General features: G+C 33.0%; 1 protein-coding gene and 1 pseudogene across 1 annotated transcript; one reads left to right on the top strand and one right to left on the bottom strand.

Moving 5' to 3' along the window:
* The first annotated feature begins 8,727 nt into the window (after window positions 1–8,727).
* Window positions 8,728–9,678, top strand: LOC100727372 (olfactory receptor 52A5-like). Its single transcript, XM_003465357.4, has one exon. The coding sequence runs from the start codon at window positions 8,728–8,730 to the stop codon at window positions 9,676–9,678; it is 951 nt and encodes a 316-aa protein (XP_003465405.3).
* A 7,268-nt stretch (window positions 9,679–16,946) lies between these two features.
* On the bottom strand, window positions 16,947–17,875 carry LOC106026575 (olfactory receptor 52B2-like; annotated as a pseudogene).
* Window positions 17,876–25,171: the final 7,296 nt, after the last annotated feature.

Genomic DNA, 25,171 nt, shown 5'->3' with positions numbered 1-25,171 from the left:
ATGTATGCTCTCTTCCAATAAGCAAGGTCATTTATTACAAAGTTATGCTTCCTTCTTTAAGCATTCCTTATGGAAACAAAGTTCATGAGCTATCTGGGAAGACAGGATTGTGCATCAGGCCAAGGATGGATAGGCTGGTCAAATATATCTTCCATTCTCTCCAGAAGACTTTAACTGGCTCTGAGTAGCATCAACCCAGGGGCACCTAGTGAATATTTAGCAAATAGTATAAAAGGATGCTTGTTTACCTTCTTTATTTGCATAATTAGATAGCTCAATATCATTCATAGCTCAGCAATAGTTCCTGAGTTCAATGCCTGACTATAGAATAGGTTTCATATTTATGACTTGCTGCTATATTACAAAAATGGGAAACACAATGCCAACCCCCTTACTCCTTCCATGTTGAATAAGTCACTTGGTATTTCTCTGCAAGACTGCATGGCCTATCTACCCCCTACAGCCAAAGTGGAACACAGAAGAAAATATTAATTATGATGCTCTTTTACAACCAGAGGCATATTGTAAAAAGGAGGAAAAAATGGTCATAGTTGTCTTACATTCATATTTTATTTCTTTTTTTAAAATTTTATTTAAGGAGAAAAAAGAAAAACAGAAAAAGGGTAGAAGTTACACAGAAATTTAGAAAAAAATAAACAGTAGGAAATCACTAGTTAATAGATTACATATTGGCGTCTTAGAAATAGTTGTTCAAGTTACAAAATTAAAGCATATAAAGTGGACATTCAAACAGTGAGGCTAGAAACAGTTCTGTTCAATGATCCAACAAAACTAAGTAATATGGTTATCTACCTTATACACTTAAATATACAAGCAGTTATATCCTTTAGAGCACTTTTCCCCTATATTTTTTACAGTGACAATTACACACTTTGGGTTTTATTACTCCCACAGCTCTTGTTACTTTTTTTTTTGAAGGGAATAAAACCAAATGTGACATAATAAAACAGTCAGTCAAATCAAAAGGATGGAAATAATACATAATGTAAAAACAGAATACAAGGTGATCAACAATGGTTACCATAATGCCTTTTGCTATCTTAAAAAGAATTGCCTATATCATCAGTTACAATAAAAGTGAACAAAACAGTAAAGAAAAAAAAAATAAAACCAAAACATTGGAGACATTACAGGACTTCAAAAGAAGATAATAGTCAAATCAGAATGGGTGTCACAATGAATTTTATTGCCTTCAAAGTAGTTGCCTATCCTTCAAACTTGATACTATCAAACAGAACAGAACAGAGTAAAATCAATCCAAACAAGATGGTGAGAGCAACGCAGGGCTTCAAATCAAGTTAATGGGAAATCAAAAAAGTTACTAAAATATATCCTGCTAATTTTTTATATTTTCCCTTAATCAAAAAATAATAATAAAAAATAAATAATTTTTTTAAAAGGGGGAGATTGGGATAAAGAGAACATAACAAAAACAATACAGGTCAAAGCATAACAATTTCACTAACCTAGTGCTTCACCACAAGATAACCCGACTTAATAGTAGTTACCATAGTGTCTCTTTCCTTGAAATATTTGAATACAACTCCGTATACTATGGCTTCAAACATATCAAGGCAGTGTGAAACCATTCAAGAAAATGAAAGTATTATAGGGTATTTAGAACCAGCTAACAGAAAATGAACAATGGTTTCTATATTATTTCTTTGCCTATAAAAATTTTTGTTTATACTATCACATATAATAAAATCCAGTAAGATACAACATGATGAAACCAATGAAGACAGAAGAACAACAGTTTGGTGGGACTTCAAAACAAGATGATATTAAATTAGCACTAGGTATTATGATGTCTTGTTTTCTTCAAAATAGCTGTTCATATCATCAAAAGCAATAATATCAAACAGCCCAGAACAAAGCCATTCCAATTAATCAGTGAAAACTTTGTAAGGCTCCAAAGCCACATAATGGCGGATCATGATTACTACATACTTTTATATATTTGAATCATTTCTTACAATAGGGAAACTACTCGGTATTCATACATGTGAGTTTGATTTATTTCACTTATGAGTATGGTCTCAAGTTGCATCCATTTATTTATAAATATCTCAATGTGATCCTTCTTTATATCTGAGTAGAGTTCCATTGTATAAAAATACCACAAGTTTTTTTTTTTAATTTAAAGAGAAAAAAGAAAGGAAAAGAAACAAACCAGTAAAATGGTACAAGTAATACAGAATTTCAAGAAAAAATATACAGTAAGAAATTACTCATTAATAGATAACATACTGTCATATTAGAAACAGTTGTCCAAATTAAAAAATTAAAGCATACAAAGTGGAAATTCATACAGTGAGATTGCAGACAGTTCTGTTCAATGATCCAACAAAAGCTCAGTAATATGGTTTTCTATCCTACACACTTAAATATGCATGCAGTTATATCACTTAGATCACTTTATTTTCCTCTCTTTTTCTACAATAACAATTACACTTTTTGGGTTTTATTACTCCCACGGTTCTTTTTTTTTTTTTTTTAAGAGAATAAAACCAAATGTGACAAAACAAAAAAGAGCCAGTTAGAACAGGATAGGCATAGTACATGATGCAAAAATAGAATGCCAAGTGATTAAAAATGGTTACCATTATGCCTCTTACTATTTTAAAAAGAGTTGCCTATATCATAAGGTATAATAGAATTGACCAAAACAGTACAGAACAAGACCAATAAAACCTACACTGGAGACCTTACAGGACTTCAAAAGAAGATAATAGTCAAACCATAATGGGCATCATAATAAATCTTATTGCCTTCAAAGTGGTTGGCTATACCCTCAACCTTGATACTATCAAAAAAAATATAGTAAAATTAGACAGAACAAGATGGGAGAGCAATACTGGGGTTCAAATCAGATTAATAGGAAAATAAAAAAGTTACTATAATATATCTCGCTATTTTTAATTTAGTTTTCCCTTAATTAAAAAGATAAGAAAAAATAAATTAATTTTAAAAAGGTGGGAGGTTGAGATAAAAGAGGACATGCAGAACAACACTTGTTAGAACTGAAGAATTTAAGCATCATTGTGTTTCACCACCAGATAACCTGACATAATAGTAGTCACCCTAGTGTCTCTTTCCTTGAATTATTTCCTTGAATTATTGAGTATAACTTTGATTACTATAGCATAAAACATATCAAGACAATGTGAAGCCATTCAAGAGAATGAAATAATTCCAGGGTATTTAGAACCAGCTAACAGAAAATGAACAGCAGTTTCTATATTATCACTTTGCCTATAAAAATTTTGTTTATACTATCACATATAGTAAAATATAATAAGATACAGGTTAAAACCAATGGAAACAGACGAACAACAACTTGATGGGACTTCAAAACAAGATGATATTAAATCAGCACTAGCTATTATGATGTCTTGTTTTCTTCAAGACAGCTATTCGTACTATCACAGATACTAAAATCAACAACCCAGGTTAACCATTGCAATTAATGAGTGAAAACATTATATGGCTTCAAACCAATATGACTGGGAATGATGATTACCACATACTTTTATGTATTCTTATCATTTCTTACACTAGGAAACTATTTGGGAATATCACAACTTTTTTATCCATTCCTCAGTTGATGGACACTTAGGTTGTTTCCAAGATCTGGCGATTACAAATTGTTCTGTTATAAACGTGGGTGCACATATATCACTGTGGTATGATGCTTTCACTTCTTCTGGGAATACGCCTAGAAGTGGGATAGTTGGAACAAATGGGACTTCCAATCCCAGTTTTTTGAGAAATTTCCAGACTGACCTCCATAATGGTTGCACCAGTCTATATTCCCACCAACAGTGCAGGAGAGTTCCTTTTCCCCAGAGCCTCTCCAGCATTTTTGTTGATGGTTTTCTTGATTCTGGCCATTCTGTTATTCTAGTATGTAAAATATTAACAAATTCAAGATGACTTAAATTAAAGTCAATCAGAGTCTATGACATATCTTTTCCTGGACATTTCAGTTAATGCTGAATGTTAAACACTTATTCATAAGTTAAGAGACAAGTATTTTCAAGCCATTTTTATGCATATTGTGTTTGAGATCTTAAACAATGCACTAAGACATATAGGTAAGTAGTCAAAAGGAAGGAAGAAATAAACCTTTTCTGACTGCACATAACAATTTTCTACATCACACTGGAAGATTCAAAGGGTGTAGAAGGAGGCAATTGTATATTCTGTATTTGACCTAACCCACAGTGGTCATAAAGAATAAATGGATGTCAGTTTTAGTAAGAAGGGTGTATCTTGGGACTATAATGCTAAGCCAAGTAAATCAGACACAGAATGTTAAATGCTACAAGGTTTCTCATCTGTGAGAAACTCCAACTATAAATTATTTAAAGAGAAAAATAAAAGATAAGTGATAGGAAACAGGGGGTATATTCTACAGATTTGGAAGAAGAACTAGAGTTAACAGGGAGGAGTGGGGAAATGAAGGAGAAATAAAAATGGTTAACATGAGGTGTGTATATGTACTAGTTAGCAAAGATAAATATAATTAGTATTAATTGCAAATATGTTTTTTATTTTATGAAAAAAAAAACCCCACAAAGTTCATAACAAAGAAATGACAGAATAATAATGGCTGTATACTACGTAGCATTCTTTTACAAAGTAATTACTCAAAGGACAATAAACAGCCCAAAATTTTTTCTTACAAAACAGAAACTGATAATTACATAAAACTTCCTTTACAGTGAAGTAAGGAAGCTGCTAGTATAGGTGAAAGAATTACCACATGCATTAAAATATTTTTGAAATTAATGGCATAGTACATTAAGGAATTATTGAGCTTCTGCTTATTTCCCAATTATCTCTTTTCTATTTTCTTTTTATTTGTGTATGTATTGATACACACATGTCTCAAGAGAAACCATATGACATTTAAATGTGTGTGTCGGACTTGTTTCATTTAACAATAGATTCTCAAATTGCATCCGTTCACTTGCAAATGTCACAGGATTATTTTCTATGGCAAAGTATGTGTGAATACCATATTTTTAAAAAGGACCAGAGTGGCGAGAATATTGCCACTAAGAAGATGGAACTGTATCTTTTTTAACGTTTATTTTGAAATTTCAAAATATTTAATAATTTCAAAGTTTAGTTATAGTGATCACAGTAGTGATAGTAGTAATTACAGCTTCATGAGATAGGAAAATTATAAGTACAAAATGTATTGTATTTTGTTTATTTCAACTGTAAATTGTCCAGTGGCCTGAAAGTTACAGATATGAATGACTGTCCTTTGTTTCTAAAGTAAACAAGTATTTTTATGTCTGATTTTTTTTCACACAGTTCAAAAACGATTTCAGATGATCATGCTCTGATAATGATGCATGACTTGATATATCCCTGTTCTCATTAATTCTGAAAAAGTAACAATATTATCTGCCTTGGAACCTTCAAACAGGGAGTACTTTTCTTCTGCAGAGGCTGGTCTCAGAACTGTGATGGCCACTCCAGGGACCAGGTCAGTAACATCCTCCTGAGATTACCTCAGATTCTATGAAGAGTAAATGAAAAGAAGAGCTCCAGGCAGATGATGAGAGATGCTTAGCTGTTAATGTCTTTTGGATTCTAAATCTATTAGCAAAGATACTTTGCTTTCATTGCTCTTATATTCCTCCCATATTTGTTTATCTGGGTGAGTTTCTTCTCCGTGTTTTGGTAGTGCAAATAGCTAAGAATTCTTAATAGTGTAACATTTTAAAAGACAGTACAAATGGAAGCTAATTGAATGATCTTAATGCTGTATTTCTCAGTAACACAGCCTGATCAGTTTCTTTTTAAGATCAAAGATGTCTGTTTGGTTGATTTATGAACAATTTGTGAGACAGATCCACATCACTTGTAGATGGAAGAGAAACAAATATTATCAAATCTATCACTCTAATTACTATGAAGAAAATATAATAGACATGGCTGTTGATTAGTAGCAAGAGCAAGATGAGAACAAGAAATCTTTTCCAATGTAATTCCTATGACACATGATTGTAACATAGCTTGGTTTATTAAATTTTTAAATAAGATTTACTCTGGGGTTACAGAGGTTGTGTGTGTGTGTGTGTGTGTGTGTGTGTGTGTGTGCATTTGCGTGTGCATGTGTGTGTATTCAAACAGGAAGGCTTGAAAGATATGGACAGATGATAAAAATTAAATATTCTACTCTGTGACAACATTGTTAATGTGTAGCAGTAGCTAGAGTACTCTAAGCTAATTTTGCATTCCCAGAAATCTGACTTTGTCTGTATCAGAGACATGAAAACTTCAATTTTTTATTCACTTTCTGTGCTTTATACAGTCTTCATTCACCTATACCGATGTCATTTTCCACTGTGAGACTAGGAAAACACTTTTTGACTGGATTATCATGTAACTCTAAATTGCACAAAATAACAATAAATTTGCCATCACAGAAGCAGTTTTTAGATTAGTCTTTCCATTCATTATATTCCTACTACCTTACTAAAGCTTTAAGATGGGACACAATTTATTTTTCAGGTGTATTGGCCAAATTAGTTCAATAATTCAATGTATTCACTCAACCAAGATATGCAGAGGACTGAGACATTATGTGTCAGCTTCAATAGTGATCACTGTTTCTGCTTACATAAGTGTCAGATCTTACAGATCTGACGGGCCAATGGCATTCAGCTCCAGAGAATCCATCTAATCATGAAATTTTTAACCAATTCTTTGTTCAGAAATGTTTTGCCCTTTGTGTTTTTATTTGATATTTCTGCCAAAAAGCAGTAGTGTTTCTATTTTCAGAGACTTCTTGGTATTTCTGACAAGCATTTGCTACCAGGTATTGATTGCTTATGATTTCTAGAACTTCATATATAGATTTAAGTAGTCCTACCCATCATCTAATGAATTAATTGGTACTATAATCTCATTATAGTGAGAAAAACAGTAAATACAATAGTAGATGACATTTTATATTTCTAAATTTATATCCCATGATTCTGTATACTACACTGTATAAAATGAAATTAATGTAATTATTGAAATAGTAGTTATTATGATGGTACTAGAGCTGATTTTTCCTTTTATTCTTTGTTGGATTACCAAAAATTGCAAATAAATAGTCTCAGGACTATTTTCCTTCTTCAGCTGTACTAGGTTTTGCATTTAACAGTTTGGGTCACTAACAAGATGCATTGATCTATAGAAGCCATCACTTTTAGGGAATTTATCAATTCTTCTACCTAACCTCACTTCATACTGATATAAAAGGAATTTATTAATGTGAAGGTTTTTTTTAATTTTAATGTCTATTTCATTGACTTTAACTTACTGATGTTTGTCAGTACAGTGTCTCATAAAGCAAGGTTCCGCATTTTCTATTAAGTATGAAAACAATCTATATTTTACATCAAATTTTATACACGTGTTAGGACTTTAACACTGACTAGTAACATTGACTGTCCATCAGTTCAATTTTTCTGTAATTTTACAAAATTTTCCCTTCAGTTTCCATCAAAGAAAAAAAAATATCATTCAAAGAAATATTCCTTAGTCAGTTGATGTCTTCAGTTAATGGTATGGTACAAAAATATGAATGGTTTTAAGCTTATAGAATTGTCCAGGAATAACCTTATTTAAATGTAATTATAGATATTGTTGTTTTTAAGTTTTATTTGGTGGTTTCCCAAAGAAAGAGTTGAAGTAAATTATAAAAATGACCAGAAATTTGGGGTAGATGTGATGTGAGGCAGCATATCCAAAAGGTCAGGAGTTATTTTCACGGCCAATTAAAATTACAACGGAAAAAGGCACCTACGTCGCACTGAGATGCATAATAGCCCATAGCTTGGCATTTATGACCTAAATGTGACTGATTCATAGAGGTTATCTACTAGGCTAGGTATTTTGGTCTGCAGGTTAATCCAGTTTACTGCCACTTATTTATTTTCAACTTTCTTTTCTTTTCAGATCTCTCAGTATTTAGATAACTTTTCATTCCATTCAGCTAATACTCTTAATACAATAATAACTGTGAATCCAAAATAGTACTACTGAAAAAAGAATCAACCACAACATTCCTACAGGAACCTAAAAAATTGACCAGCCATAAATAATTCAATCAATGTCACCTAAAGAAGAAAACTCTTCAATTGATTTGGCAGTCATTTCTTAAGCTGAGAAAAGGAGAATTTTACAGCTTGACCATAAGAATATGAGCAGATTGAGCAAGACTGCACAGTCTGAACATTCTGAACTTTGTGTTGATGGAAAGTGTTTGTGGGATTGAGGACCTGTACTATGAATTTGGTTATCACAGAGGAATTTACTCTAATCATCATTATGACTGGAGTCCCAGAAGGACAAAGATGAATGTTCAGATTGCCATCTCTGACAGCTAATTGGAAGACTAGCAGAATTATTGCTTTCAAAACCATAGTGTCCATTTAAACAGCATCTTAGAAATGAACTTTGGATTGCATAACCCATCCACAAATAGTAAATTTGGCTTTTTAAATAGATAATAAGAGCTCTATTCTGATGTTGAATTAAGTTGGTACATAAAGATTTAAAGTCATAGGGTCAAATTCCCATATATGTGTTCTGAGAGAAAGTATAAGGGCTGAGCCATTCTCCTTCCCATTTGTAAGTTTTCTCTGACTAGATCATAGGCCATGTAATGATTAGAAAGTACAACCAGCCACCATGGGAGCCACCAATACATCAAACTTGAACTCAAGGATGGTGACTCTGATTGGTATCCCTGGACTAGAGAATGTGCAGTTTTGGATTGGATTTCCTTTCTTTGGCCTGTGCCTGCTGGCTCTGCTAGGGAACATTTTATTGCTAGTTGTTATCTCTGTAGAACGCAGTTTACACCAACCCATGTATATTTTCCTAGCAGTATTGGCAGCTACTGACCTAGGTCTTTGTGTAGCCATCGCTCCTAAGATGTTGGCCATTTTCTGGTTTGGTTCTGGCTCCATGGCTTTTGATGCTTGCCTGACCCAGCTCTTCTTTGTTCATGCCTTACAGGGCATGGAATCTGGCATCCTCCTGGCCATGGCCTTTGACCGCTACATTGCCATCTGTGATCCTTTGAGGCACACAGCCATCCTCACGCCTTTGTTTCTAGTTCAAATGGTGCTGATAGTGGCAGTCCGGTCCACAGTACTGGTTGGGATTGTACCCATTTTGTTGAAACAACTGAAACATTTCCGCTCTTTGGTTATCGCCCATTCTTACTGTGAGCACATGGCTGTAGTCAAGATGGCTGAAGAAGATGTTCATATTAACAAGTCATATGGGCTCTTTGTGGCTTTTGCAATTCTCGGGTTTGACATGGTCTTTGTCTTTTTCTCCTACCTTCTCATTCTGAAGGCTGTTTTTCGTCTTCCTCAGAAAGAGGCCCGAATCAAAGCATTCAACACATGCACAGCCCATATTGTTGTCTTCTTGGAATTTTATATCCTTGCTTTTTTTTCTTTCTTCAGTCACCGTTTTGGCAATGTGCCACCTTTCGTCCACATCCTCCTGTCTACCCTCTACTTGCTTGTGCCCCCTGCCCTTAACCCTATTGTCTATGGTGTGAAGACCAAGGAGATTCGTATATGGGTTGCTCACATTTTTATTCGAAAACTTAATACCCAAACATGACCTCACAAGCAGTAAGAAGGAGGAAAAATACACATCTGCCTGCTCAATGTGAACACCTCTTGTATTGTTGTAGTGAGATTTATGGATCACAGTGATCTTTCTCTACAAAACTGATGTTCCCAAGGCAAGAACACTCAAAATAAATTTGCATGTAAGCTATGTGTGCAACTTATAAATCCTTAAAGTAACTAATTCTATTCCTCTTTAATTGATTCAACCTTTTCTGCTTTTTATTCTTCTGTCCTCATTTCCTTTTCTGCCTTCCCTACCATTCACATATTTCTTTTGTCTTTTTTTCTTTTCTTTTTTTTTTCCTTTTGGTACTGGGGATTGGACTGACGACCTTGCACTTACCAGGCAGGTGCTAATGCCACTGAGTTAAATTCCCAGCTCTTTTCTTGTGTCACTTGATAGCAGACAAAATGAATTTATTATTTGGATATCTAAAAATGACAACGAAATACATTATATTTCTATGGAGATGATTCAGAAGTAATAAGTAAATATATTCCTGTAGTCTATTGTAAAAACAATAGAATTAGTTTCATATGTAAGAAGAAATATTTAGTATTTTAGAAGAAATTATTTAAAAAATTGCATCAGAGGAAATGAAAGTCCCTTGAGTGAGAGAAAATGAAAGATTTGAATAAGAATTTTATAACAAATGAAGAAATTGTACCATAATTTCAATCCAGATTTCAAATCACTGTCATCACTCATATGTATGTGTACGTGTGAGTGAATTTAGCTTCCTTGAGTGTGGAAATCATGAAAAGAAGACTCGTCTCTGCCTTCATTGGTGACCAAAGTATATAAATTCTCCTTTGATGAGGGATAGTATAATAATTTCCTAGTCTTTTAATGCATGTGCTTCTGTAACTTTAAGAATGTAGTCCTCTTATTGGGTAAGGAAAAATTCAATTTTCAGACTAGCATTGCTTCTGATGTCATTGGAAGGGGATTGTTATCCATAATTTAAACTCATCATATATAAATTATTTCTCTCTCTCTTTTTGCCTAAGTTCATTGAAAGAAACTATGAAGAGATTTAGATATAACTTATTAGATTGATCAGGTTCTGTGATGAGGATCATGCAACACTGTTTATTTTTTTTTCTATTCTTGGTTACTATAAATCAAAAGAATTTATAAACTAGAGCAGAAAAGCCGGGATACTGACATTTACTTGTATTCTTCTGAGTTTCCATGTCAGGTTATACCTTCTCTGTTAGAGGGCAAAACAACTTCACAGCAACCATCACATGCACACCGATATTGTTAGTCCAGTTAGCTTTTCACCCACAGCAGTGATTTCATTCTCTTGCAGGTAAGAAATTCACATTTTTATTAAGAATTAGAAAAGGAAATTAAAGTTTACCTTATGATGGTCTCATAAACAGCAGATCAATATTGTAAATGTATTCCATCAGGAATTTTTACAAAAGTGAACACTCCTGTGAATAACATACTTGTAAATCATCTAAAAAAAGACTTAATGAGCAAGAGTGTGAAGGGAAGAAAACCAACAACATGGAGTCTACTGAGCTAATTACTGTGTATTCAGGGTTTTCTCTTTCTAGGTATAGTTAGAAGAACTGAAAAGAACAGAACTCCAAGTTACCTCTGTGAGGGTGTAGGAATATGAAGTAAGTGGTAAGTCCTACACTACCACATTCCCAGTTACTGGCAAATGGCAACTCCTACACCACCATATACTTAATTGGTCACACAAAATATGCTCATGAGTAGATCTAACCGGAAACCAGGGACAGAATTAACAAGAGTTATGGAAGGCTCTGGTATCAGTAAAAACTCTACACTTACTTCTGGGGCCCTCTTAAGATAATTTAGCTATCTCTAATTATCCTGAGTTGAAACTCTGTTTCCTTTATATGTATAGTCTTCTCTTTAAAGTGTATTGGAAAAGTGAATCAAAAAAGAAATAACAAATGATTTGTTAAGAAAATGTGTAAAGATTGAAAGGCAAGAGAAGGCAAATTTGTGTATCTTTATGCACTGTCTCACACAGAAGATGAGGGAATACAAGAAAATGATGTATTTATCAAGACTGTGTTCTGGAAAAGAACTCCCATTCCTTCTGCAACCATCTTTTTAAAGAATTACTATTTTAGCTTCATATACTGAGATGTCTATGATTTGTCTAAAGCAATCTGATGGTAGAATTGTTTAGAAGAGTGATAAGAAACACAGTCCTTCATTATGTGGAGATGATACAGTTCACCTGGCTTAAGGGAAAGTGATATTTGATTTTATATATAAAATACAGATATATATATATATATATATATATATATATATATATAATACAGAGTCAAATATTTTTTCTCCTAGACTAAAATGTTTTTATTAAAATTGTTCTGTTGATTTCCTAGGAACACAAGTTCATTTATATTTTTGAAAGAAAAGTACATCAAGAATAGGTAAGGGGGCTGGGGATTTAGCTGAGCAGCATAAGTGCCTGCCTTGGAAGCAGGCAGTCATGAGTTCTATACCTGGTACTGATGGGGAAAAAAAAAAGAATAGGTAAAAGACTTGAGATTTCCAAGCAATATGAAATAGTTCTCTTCAATCAAAATAATAGAATACAATAGGAAAAATATCAGTCCTCTTTCTATTGTTTAATATATATTAACTAACCTATATATTTGTCTACTAATTGTTCTTTAAATCTGTACTTAAATCTGTACTTCAAATATTTAAATTTCTATTATACCATTTACAAAGTACATGAGTTGGTGTAGCCAGAGAGAAGGCACAGAAAAAGGATTTTCAAAGATGATCTAGTACTATCATCCAACCTACATTTCCAATGCACCTGTTGAGATATGTGCTTATTTCCTAACCACTGAATTTCAGATGATTCTTCAGTTATTATGAGGAGAATACTGTGGGAGTGCTACTGTGAGTTTTGGATATAGAACATATCTGGCTTAGCAATTTCTGCCTTTTACCACTTGAAGCCTTTCATCACAATGGAATAAAATCATCCTAATATGGTACAGAGAGACCAAGAGGGAGAAGTTCTACAGAAACAGGCTTGTCAGTGAACAAACCACAAAGACTGTGCATCTTTGTGAACTTTGAGGTCATTCCAGCTTTCAACATTTTTGTAATGAAGCCCTGTGCAGGACTATAAGTGGAACAGTAAGGCAAGTTCAGCCAATCAAAGAGCTATATTCTGCAGGTGTCTGGAATTTCCAAAAGATAAATTTAATAATTGAGAAATAAAATTCAGACAACCCATTGGACCACTGGTGCTGAGAAAGAGTATCATAAATAATATTCAAAAACAGTTGAATAATACTCCTTTGTACAAAAATATCACATTATTTTTACCATTTCATCGTTGATGGGCATGTAGGTTGTTTCCAGGAACTACTTATTACAAATTGTGCTGCTATAAACATGGGTACACATGTATTGCTGTGGCATGATGTTTTCAATTCTTCTGGTAAAATAGTCAGAAGGGGAATAGCTGGATGGAACGGGACCTCCAATTCTAATTTTTTCAGGAATCTCCACCTGACTTGCACTTTGGCTGTACCAATCTACACTGACATACACGGTGGAAAAGTGTTCATTTTCCCCTAAAGCTTTTCCAGCATTTGATGTTGATTGATTTCTTGATGACAGTCATGTTTTCTGAAGTGAGACAAAATCTCAGTGTTTTACTTTGCACTTCTTGAATAACCAGTGAGGCTGAACATTTCTTCATACAGTGGTGTATTACTGAGCTATAATGAAGGATAAACTTGAGGCTTTTATGTAGGTAGCTTGAGACCATACTCATAAGTGAAACCAAACTCATGTGTGAAAACATCATATCGTCTCCCTAATGTAAAAAACTGAAAGAGTAAATAAGATCCAAAATATGCTACAGATATTATGAAAATGGAAAGGAAATAAACTAACTGAAAAGAAAGAACATCTGGGATGGGGAAAATGAGAAAACAAAGAAGGGAAGATTCCATGCTTGTATATATATATATATATATATATATATATATATATATATATATATAGGAGATAGATAACTATATTACTAACGTATGTGTATGTATACATATACAAGAACAATAACTATGCTACTAATCTCTGTTCCTCAAAAAGAACAGTTTGTGCTTTTATTGTTCAATTGATCTTTCTCTTCACACCTGTGTCTTGTAATCTGAACAACTTTGATAACAATACACAATATATTTATCAGTATTAAACTGCTATTTTGTTTTGAAGTTCTGTATTACTGTTTTTATACTTTTTTTGTTTTTAAAGTTAAATATATATTTAAAAAAATAAAAGAGGTAGACTTGAAGGACCTCACTCTGAAACCACTGTAATATGGAGAGGAAAGTGAGCTGGGAAGACAAAACTCTAGCCTCTCCTCAGCCTCCTCCATTTCACTCAGTTCCTATTTTTTTCCTTTATGGCTTTATTCTCTTGTTCCATTATTTTGTGGACTAAATGTTTAAGTGTATGCATTATCTTATCATCTTTTTCTAAGGACATTAGCTATTTGAAAATAAGTGATCTATTAATAAGATACTTATTAAATTTCTGATATGGAAATTCTTGATTCTACTCTAAAAATAGACATACTACTCATTTTAGTGAATGAATAAATTGGTTTCATATTGTTTTATTTGAATCATGTCTGAGGAACAAAAAGAGTATTTAAAAACCACTAACAAAAAGCTGGGCATGGTGGCACATGCTTGTAACCCTAGCACTTGGAAGCCGGAGACAGGAGACTCATTGTGAATTAAAAGCCAGTCTGGGCTACAGAATGAGTTCAAGATCAGCCTGAACCATTTAATGAAACCCTGACTCAAAAAAGATTAAAAGAAAGAAAGAAAGAAAAAAAAAGACAGAAAGAAAGAGAAAAAGAAAAAAAAACTAAAAAGCAAAAAAAAAAAAATGTTTAGTAAAGGAAATAAGAAAGGTAAGAGCAAGGAAGGCCAAAAGAAGAAAGCAGGCCTGTGCTTGAGGTCCAAGAAGCTGACTAAGAGCGTGTGATGGAAACATGATGAGCCAGGCTGCCCATTTATTCGAGCAAATATGTTACTCTGAAAATTGGTGCATGAAAAGTATAAGAACCTTAACTGTTATTTAACAAATCCATTGATATGATTTAATATTTATGTTACATATGCATATGTATTCTTATGTATATATGCATATCACAGGGGATGTGTATGAGTACACATACATGTAAGTATGAAATCATGAGAGAGTTGGAAAGACAGAGTCAGAGAATTGTTTATATAAACAAAAGGATTGGAAGTATGTACATTTAAAAGTATATATTTGTGCACGTTTCTGACTGTGAATATCACCTGTGCTTACGTTTCTTCTACATTACCTAGGGATGTTTATCTATAATAATTAGAGATGCAGGGTAGGGCCGAGTTCCTTATCTATACTCCTTGGATTACTATTGCCTAATAACATTTTTAACACTGAGATATTAGTGTAAAGCCTGTGAACAACTGAACTACCTGGCTTGGCCCCTGCTGTAAACTAAAGGTCAGTGTAGCAGGAATGGCAAAGTTTGTGATGAAACAGCTGTGATACAGAATAGATCACAGGCAAAGACATCTGGCAGGAGCCAGAATGAAAGGAAAGGTCAGAGTGATACTATTTAAAAATAATCCTTAAGGACAATAGTTCAGAGATGTGTCTCAAGGTGTGGGAAAAATTTTGACTAAGAATGATTGAGCTGAAATGCCTTCTGTTGGGAAAAAGAGCTAAAGTGGTGAGGAGCACCTCGGGCCTTACAATAAAGCAGTCAGGTTTGGCTGCAGTGATGCCTAGTCTATGATTTATTGAGAACAGATCATCTGGCAAGATGGGTTGGCAGCCAGTCATGTTAAGACTTTAAAAATGCACAATGGTGTTCAGTTTTGCACTTGAGAAACAATGTTACAAGTTTTAAGTGAATAAAATGAGATATTTGTTTGAAAAAGACTACTCCAGTTGCAGTGTTACCACTTTTCAATAAAAGAGAAATAGAGGTACAAAGATTAATCTGAAAAATTTTATCTTTCTGAAATGCAGGCAAGTAACAAAAGTATAAGGTAGAAAAGAAGTTAGTACAAATGTACAAAGCAATTGTGATCAGTTGTATTTAGACAGAAAAACTAGGTAATTTTGAGTTGCTAAAATGAATTTAAGACCCAGAAACAACACTCAGTGGAATAAGCACCTGCCTCGTAAGGGCAAGGCCCTATGTTCAATTCCTGTCACTAAAATTAAATTTTAAATTAAATTAAATAAAGTCAAATGAACAAAAGTGGGAAATACAGAGAAAAATTATAGCTGCCCAGAAAATCAAAAGTTTATTAATAGTACAATATTTTTCAATGTAAGTTCAATACAGCAGATCTATGTTTTTAGGGCCTCTTTCATATTAAGCAATTTTTGTCACAATAAATTAAAAATTTGCAAACCTTTAGTTTTGAAAACATTAAGTTCAAGGTCTATCTGGAAGGTGGTTAATGACGCATTTGCAATTTGTTTTCTGGGGCACAGACGATTTGTGGGCTGTGATATATAATAAATATTTAAATCATAAAAATGATGAAATCAGCTAGGTAGAAAGTTGAATTGAAGTTAGAAGAAAAAAATAACTTTAAAGATATTTTCTTCATTTGTAAACTGTTTACCTTTTAGGTTCAATGTATTATTATTATCAAAGAGGATTTTGTTTTTCTTTTGTTTAGTTTTTCTAAAGCCTTTAGTCAAATGTAGGCAGCTCATTATTCATTTGTATACTTACAGTTATTGTTATTTATGTATATTTATTTTATGGGATTAAGCTCCACATTATATTATTTTGTGCTGCTTAATTAAAACACAAATATAAAAACAAAATAAATTAACACACATTTTAATATTTATTTTTAAACCATAAATGTGAATAACGTGTGTCCAAATTGCATTTTAACCTCATTTGCAAAGTGTTTCGAATTTATATGACATGGTATGATCAACAATAAATTTCAAAGCAAAATGTTATTTTAGTTTACTATTTACATAAATATTTAAGAATATTCTGGTTGTAAGAATTTAATCACAATTCCACTCTGATAGGATCATTCTCCAGTTACAGTCCCAAGAAGATTCCCTCTTACACTGGTGATTGATTTTTCTGTGAAACTGTAAGACTGGAAAGAATTATCTCTACCTGTAACCTGGTCTGAAGTCCAGTTCCACATCACCGGATCTCCTGTCCATCAAAAGTGCCAACCTCAGTCTGTTTGACATTGGAAGACACGTAAAACCCTCTGCCTCATTTGTTTGGTCCGTGCCCCATAAATCAAAGGATTGACCATGGGAGGAACCAGGAAGTAAGGGTTGTCAATGATGATCTGTAGATGGGGAGCCATATGGTAGCCTAAAATCTGGGCCAGGACAGAAAAGACAATGGGAGAATAAAAGAGGCCAATAACACAAAGATGAGAGCCACATGTGCTGAAAGATTTTCACTGAGCTTCCCAAGATGATATCTGAAAGACACATGTGAAGGATAAGTCCATAGGACGGCATGATAAAAAACAAATCAAATCCCACTGACACTACTATAACCATGAAGCCATAGACAATTTGGTCAGCTATCATCACTACAGCCATGTAGGCACAGTAGGAGTATGCAATTATATGAGTTTGGAAAATTTCTAGTCATTTTGCCAAGATGGGTGCTGGGGTTAGCACTGCTATTGCTCTTGCCAGGATGGCTAGTGCCATCTTTACAAACACCTTCATATCAAGTATGGTTATATATCTCAGTGGGTACCAGATAGCCTCAAATCTATCAAAAGCCTGGCCAAGAGGATCCCAGACTCCATGACATAGAAGGAAGGGATGAAAAACATCGGTGTGAGGCAGGCATCGAAGCTGATTTCCTTTGCATTCGTGCAGAATATGCCCAGCATGCGGGGCACAGTGACACTGACCAAGCACATGTCAACCCTGATAGCATGGCTAGGAGGAGGAACATGGGCTTGTTGAGACTCTTCTCCATCCGGATCATACACACAATGGTGGCATTGCCCATGATCGCAATGACAAATATCAAGAAAAAAGGCACAGAAAACCAACCATGGGCAGTTTCCAGGCCAGGTAATCCACCCAGAACAAATATCAAAGGCTGAGGAATAGAGTAGTTGCAAGTGGACATACTTAGCCTGAGTTCCTCAAGGTCTGATTGCTAGGGAGAAAGACACAAAAGCATTTTGAAATCACTGCACCATTTTTTTCTACACAATGTTGGTTATAACAGTATTTTACAGTGTGATTGGGATTGTACTACATAAAATAAGCATGAAATAAAGTTTCTTTTATTTGATGCACAGGAGAATAATCCTCGGCAAATTTCTTTATATTAAAGTCATTTTTATTTGATACATAAGAGGATAAGCCTTGATAAATTTCTCTGCAGAAGGGAGAAGACCTCTCAGAAATAAATTTCCCATAAATACGTAACAAGTCTATAATTCAGAATTTCCTACAGCCAGCCTAGCTTCTGCTTAACAGTCAACATTTGTGACCTGCCAGTATTATTTCTTAGACATTGAACATGTTTCCCACATTATATGCAGGGAGTTGTAGTATGAAAGATCCAGAAAGCAGAGCTTTGACTTCAAAGAAAGCCAATTTAAAGATACAGTACCTGGATCCTCAGTTTCTGGAGTGGATGTGGTGTATTGAGGTTCTTCCCTGAAATACTTAGCCAGTCAATGCTGATTTCATCAAAGGATTTGGGAAATCTGTAGGTATATTATGTGGAGAGTATGATGGGTTGGAGGAATAATGACTGTTCTTAATGACAAATGCGAAATCAGAAAATGTTTCAAGAAATAGTAATTTCATGTTAGTTTTCCAGATATAGATAATAAAGTTCAGTTAAGGAGTAGAGATAGAGCACATTGAATGAATGGTTTTCTATGCCTTATTTCTGTAGGGGGAGCACAGCTAGAAAATTACTTTCCAAAATCATTTCTACAGAAATGAGGTTTTCTTCCATATGTTAAATATTTTAACCACCCTATTTAGGGTGAAAAATACATTTAAAAATTTATATATACAGTGTAAGCAATAGACCAATATATTGTCAATATACTTCATGAATATATTAAAAATTGAACTCACAAAATTTAAATAATTAAAAATTAGATTTAAAAAGCAACACTTTTACAAGTCACATAATTGATTAACTTTCATTATTTATAGACTTATTTAAAAAATATATCACCTGCATCATGTTTTATAAAACTATCACAAAAAATGAATATTAATGAAAGCTTAAGTAAATTATACCACAGTTACTCAAACATTGAATATAGTAGTATTAATATAACATAATATTAGTTTTACTTATCGATTAATTTGTATTATTTTCATTTTATTTAAATATTTGCTAATTTAATCTCAAGTCTTAATTCAGTGTGTTCTCAATTTATTTTTAAAGTCAATGCATAATTATTAAGTTTGTCCTAAATTATGTTTTTATGTTAGCCACAAGTTATAGTTTTAAAATAAAAAAAAATGTTAGACCTACATTGTCTACCCTGTGAATGCAGCTTTTGCTATATATGTAGTAACACAAATAGGATGACATACCTATTGAACTACTATTGTAGCATATGTATGTCATAAATATTCATCCAAATGAAAGCATTTCATATTTCAACTGCATTAGGTGAAAAGCACACTGCAACTTATTGCTAAGTAGTTATCCTGAAAGATACCTTGCTACATTAAAAATCAGAGTATCATTGGAATAGTGCATGGAACCCTAATACTTACTCTATGCAATTTAAGTAAATATCTTAAGATGTTAAGCCTCATTTCCTCTCACAAACATTGGAAGAGGCATAGATTGTAAAGGTTATAAATCTGCCTTTTATTACCGGTAGTTTTCATGGCACAGTTCTTTAAATGTTTTGGTGTTTCCAAACCCAAGTTTCCTTGATTTTCTGTGAAATTCAAATTTTAATAAGATAAAATGTAAGTTTAATTTGTTGATTTCTGAAATGAATTCTGATTAGTATAGTGAGTAGAATCAATGGCTTAAGAAACAATATTTAATTATTCTGATATTATTTTACTTAATAGTTTTGATTCATTACATGCTTTAGGAAAAGATATACTGTCAACAAGGAAAGGGTGCTAAAACATAATATGTATGTTGTAGTTGAACAGATGAAAGGAACCTATTACAAAGACCTGTTTCCAAACTGAAAAATCTGCCTGGGAAAACAGAATTTCATGTCTAGTATTTTCGCATAGAGATCAAATGATCACATATTGATAGTAAATCACTATCCTACAGATGAAAATATTACATGTGATAATTAAATTCACATATTATTGAAATGTCAAACAATAAATAAATCAAGATTTCCTTTTCCAAGCTATCAGGAGAAATTACCAAATGAAATATATCAACCTTAACTATAAGCAAAAACAAAATCAACTCAGGCATTAAGATTAGAAATATACTTACTGTTTTCTAAAGAATGCCACTGGTAATTTAATAATTGCAGAACCCTAATCACAACTATAAAAGTCTTTGTGGGTGTGGTATTTGGTTGAAAATATTTTAGAATTGCTTTTATTTTTCAGTCCCAAGAATTTCTAGTGCTTTTCCTTTCTTTATTTTTCCACTTTCTTTGGGTCGTACCTACTGACAGGTCACACTGAGTCTGAGACTAGCAGAGTCCACTTGAAGATCTTTCTCTCTCCAGAATTGCCTGGTGTTTAATCTTGAGACAGATTAAATGGCTGGCTGGTCTATGCCCTCCTGAGTCTCAAGTTATCTCTCTTCTGTTGGGAAAGTGCTATTCTTAACTTTCATTTTGTGAGGAACAAATCCCAAATCAATCTTTGATGATAGCATTATTAATGAGACCGCAGCTATACTCAATATAGGGATGCTGTGGGAGGCTTGATGGTATAGTTTAAGAACTCCAGAGGGAGAAGCAGAGAACAGTGAATCGTTGAGAATAAAATCTGAGTTCTGGAGCAGAAGGTGGATTAAACTCAACACTGTGGCTTATGACCACAATTACGGAGACACTGTATTAACTTGTTTCAAAATCAACCCACCCAGTCATTTTGATTTTTAATGAACTGGAGGCTTCCATAAGAAAAATCACAAAAGCATCTTGAGTTCTTTGCTGTTATTTAAAAACACATGTTAAAGGTGGAAATATATACTATGTAGAATAATCACTGATTAAATTAACAACATTTTGGGGTAAGAGCTATACAAATACAAAGAAAATGAACTTAAGAGCAAAGAGGAACTAGCGACAATAAAACCATCCAAGTCAAGGTTTCACTGAGACTAAATTTTAGAAATGCTTTTGTCTTAAAAAAAAAAAAAGGTAAAATTTTACAAGATTTAATGGAGGCAGAAAAAATGTTGATAATGTTTTTTTATAGAAATTGGTGGTATGTAAACATCTTGAAGATATTGATTGGGCCTCTGTTTATTAACCCTAATGCATCAAAACCTTGATCAATGCTAGAGTTTCAAATATTTATCTACAAGCAAATGGGCCTGTACACAGTACCACTTAGAGTGTTTTTTCATCAGTCTTCTGTTCTGAACTCTAGGCCTAAAATGCCATTGCCAAGGATAATAATTAGTGACCATTATTTGATATGGGGGTGTATTAGAGTCTCCAGTAAGCCAGTAACCCTAAAATATGTTCAGAGCACTCAAAACTATTGAGTTATTTCTACTGCGATTGTGACTACCTGAATCCAATGCTTATCATATTGTTCCAACAAAATGCCTTCTAAAAGATCTATTTTAATCATCCTGCCCAGTTTCCAGCACCATATGACAGAAGTTGACTTTTCTTTTTGGACATATCATATATTTGTATTATACATAGTTATAGTGTGTCCGAATACTTAAAATGTGTAGTGAGATGCTATCCCCGGAGCCCAGTCTGTTTAGGACTCCTGCACCTTGCCATCTGTGTGCAGAGGAGGGGCTGGGCGGATCTGGGGTACCTGCATCAACCTCCCCGTGTGTCTGGAGGACTGTGGATATCTCAGCAAGCAGGGGAGGATGGCAGGTTCCAGAGGCACCGTGGCCTGTGGTGAGTGCTCAGCGCACTCTGCCCAAAGCCCAGACTGTTCAGGACCCTCCAGGCTTCTAGGTGCAGTGAAGTGGAGAAGTGGGTTTGAGGCCTCTACATCTGCCTCCCAATCCCGGCTGCACTTGGAGAACTGTGGGTCTTCCAACTGGCAGGTGGGTGCAGAGTGTCCCTGAGGCCCAGCTTATCTGGAACTGCAGAGTTCTGAACAGCAGAGGAGGGCCATTGGTTCTGCAGGCCCAGTGGCTTGGGGTAACAGGGTGCCAGAGTCTCAGGAGCTGCAAACATAGGAGGGGATTTCCAACAGACCCTGAGGATCATTTCCTGGTGATGGAAGAATCATTTATGTAGGGTAAAACAATGTTTAGAGGTAAAAAATTAGAATGAAAACATCAAGAGTAAAGTAAAGAGTAAAGCAAAGATGTATTTTATATAAATCACTATAGAATGAGATGTCATAAAATTCTATGATGAATATTAAAAATTTTAAAAATGTACTAGAGTAAAAGGCACAGTGTTATTAAATCCCCTCCAAATAGTTTCCCTCACTTCTTGCACACTTACCTGATCACTCTTACTACATTCTGAAGCAGTTGTTGAATAAGTCTTTTTATGTATGTCTCTTTATGAATTATATCCCCTTTTGAATAAGTCTCTTTATGAATTATAAAAGAAATATGGTGAACGCTGCTGCTTCCAAGTGCTGCTCAATGGAAAGCAATCTTATGAAACATTGTGATGTGTTCTCATCATCCTTTTCTCTGATCTCACCCTGGTTACCTTCTGGTTCTTTTCCAAAGTCAAAATGACCATGAAGAGTAAAGATTTTTTTAATTAATTTAGGAATGCTAGGCATCCAGGAAAACATAAGCAAAGACACTCAGGAAAGAAGCCAGAATGGCTTCAAAAAGTTGCAAGAACCATCGGATTAATGTGGAGAATTGGTGGAAATATGCCTTTACTATAATTTATTTTTAATTTAGATATTTACTTATTTTATTATCAAACTAACTATTCAGTGTTAACAGGACCTTTCTTTTTTATTTGCTTTTAATGCAACTGTAAAACTTTGAATTTCAATCTTAAAATTTTTCTTCAATTGAATAAGATATCTGTATTCTACTTATAAAAAATAATCTGCATGAAATAAGCACTAAAATTGAGTATTGTATTAAATTATATTGTGTATTTTGGTGTAGTTATACTTCTTTTAGTTAAATTTATACATGCCAGTTTATTATGGAGCATTTGAAACACCTAAAGTAAATGGAGAATCGTAAATTGTCACCACCCAGTTTGAACAACTATAAAATTTATTTTATCTGATATTTAAATTTGCTTTTTAAGAGAAAATTTACATATGTTTAGTGTATAAATCTGATTTATACCCACTGAAAACGTGGACACCTATATATGCCACACCATTATGCCGATACGGAATCTTTACCTTACCACACTCAATTATGTTCCTTCCTAGGAAAACCTTGAATTAGTCTATGGTAGCCATTCACCTGTCACACTGAATTCATAATTACATTTTACGTTCTAGAACTTAATATAAATATAATAATGTAGTAACTATGTTTCGTTAACTGGTAACAATCATTAACTCTGAACGATGATTTGGATTCATTTTTGTATTTATATTTTAGTCAATTAAGCCATCTCTTTTAATGAATTAATATGTTACATAAACATTCTGAATTTGAAAATCTGTTCACTTATTGATGATGATTTGTGTGGTTGCTACATTGGAGTAATTATGAGTAAACCAGTTATGAATATAGCTGTAAAAATCTTTAGGTTGACGTGTGTTTTTCTTTCCGTTGAGTAAGCAATTGGCATTCAGTTGATGTAAGGATTGACTTGATGTATTAATAAATGCCGAAGAAATCATCATATTTGTTGATTTTTTATTTCACATTGCTTGGAAGAGAATCCTATGCTCAATCACTTTGCCAAAATTTGGCATTACAGGCTTCATGTTTTAGTCATTGCATGGGCTGGGTAATGATATGTTACAAATTGTTTAATGTAACTTACTTATAACTAATAACATTACAAATTTAACATAATTCATATCTTTCATTTCCCCAGTGTCATTTAAGCCTTTTTCTTTTACTTTTGTATTCTTGTCTTATATTTTGGTTATAATTAATTATATATACATATATGATATATATGTGTGAATACACATTCTTGATGAAAATTCTATTTTTATAAAAAAGTGATTTTTAAAATTTCCTCCCATATGTGACTTCTAATTTCCCTTCTTAATAATTTTTAAAACTTATAAGACATAATAAATTATTTTATTTAGTAAATCTCATGTTTTTCAAAAGATGCCAAAAATTTTGAAAGTATTAAAAGTTTAATGTTTCAAAATCTTGTTCTATATCAGTGATGTCATTATTATTTTGTATATACTGAATGTTAAAATTAGGTTTCTCTTTGAAGTATGCATTGTTTCACTGTCTCACTTTTAGAACTGACTGCCGTATCTTTACTTGATCACTATACTGGCAACTTTATAAATCTTATTAAGTTAATATCTAGAGGTGAAAAAAATGAAATTAAGTATGTGTTTATATACATCTATTTTTAAAATCTATTTTTCTGGAATTGTATAAAACAGACTGTTTTTGTACTTTAGTTTTAAGAGTATGTAATAATGTAATATATAACCCCTTATATTTCAATTCTTCTAAATTATTTATAGTAAATTTATCACTATTTCAAAATATGTTTAAATTTATTGGTATTGGTAGACATTTTACAAATATATATCCCAACTTGGAAATAGCTAACATCCTAAAATATTTCAGTCTTTAAAATGGATATGATATATATATATATATATATATATATATATATATACATGTGTGTGTACACAAGTATATATCAGATGAGTATATATAAACTACCACACTTTGTACTTTCTCTATGACGTCCTATAATTTAGATGTGTGCTATTAACCACTTTCAAGTTTTATTGCATCATAAATTACATCATTTAATTTCATCAATTTTTGATTTATGATAAAACTATATGAAAATTATTTTTTTTACTTTACATACCTAATTAATATGCTAAATGGTTCATTTTGAATGTTTGCATCAGTTCATGTAACTCATAAATAGCCAAGATTATTTTTATTATAAACTGATGTCTTTTTTTTTCTTATATGTCAAACTTGTGAGAAATTTCAGTGAAATATCCAACAAAATAAATACTAGTTGATATTATTGTGTCCTTCTCATACTATGGGGGAAAATATCAGTGTTGAACAATTCAATATTTTTCTACTTTTTCTTTATTTATCTATCTATCCCTTTAATCATTCATCTGATTTTAGGTAGAC

This window comes from Cavia porcellus, unplaced genomic scaffold (genome assembly GCF_034190915.1).
Source record: "Cavia porcellus strain 051 isolate PalLab524CR breed Dunkin Hartley unplaced genomic scaffold, mCavPor4.1 scaffold_9, whole genome shotgun sequence".
Classification (NCBI taxonomy): domain Eukaryota; kingdom Metazoa; phylum Chordata; class Mammalia; order Rodentia; family Caviidae; genus Cavia; species Cavia porcellus.
This window is presented reverse-complemented; position numbering and strand designations above follow the sequence as displayed.

What these genes read in the sequence shown, in the direction of transcription:
- LOC100727372 (XM_003465357.4), top strand. Translation starts at nt 8,728, where the DNA reads ATGGGAGCCACCAATACATCAAACTTGAACTCAAGGATGGTGACTCTG.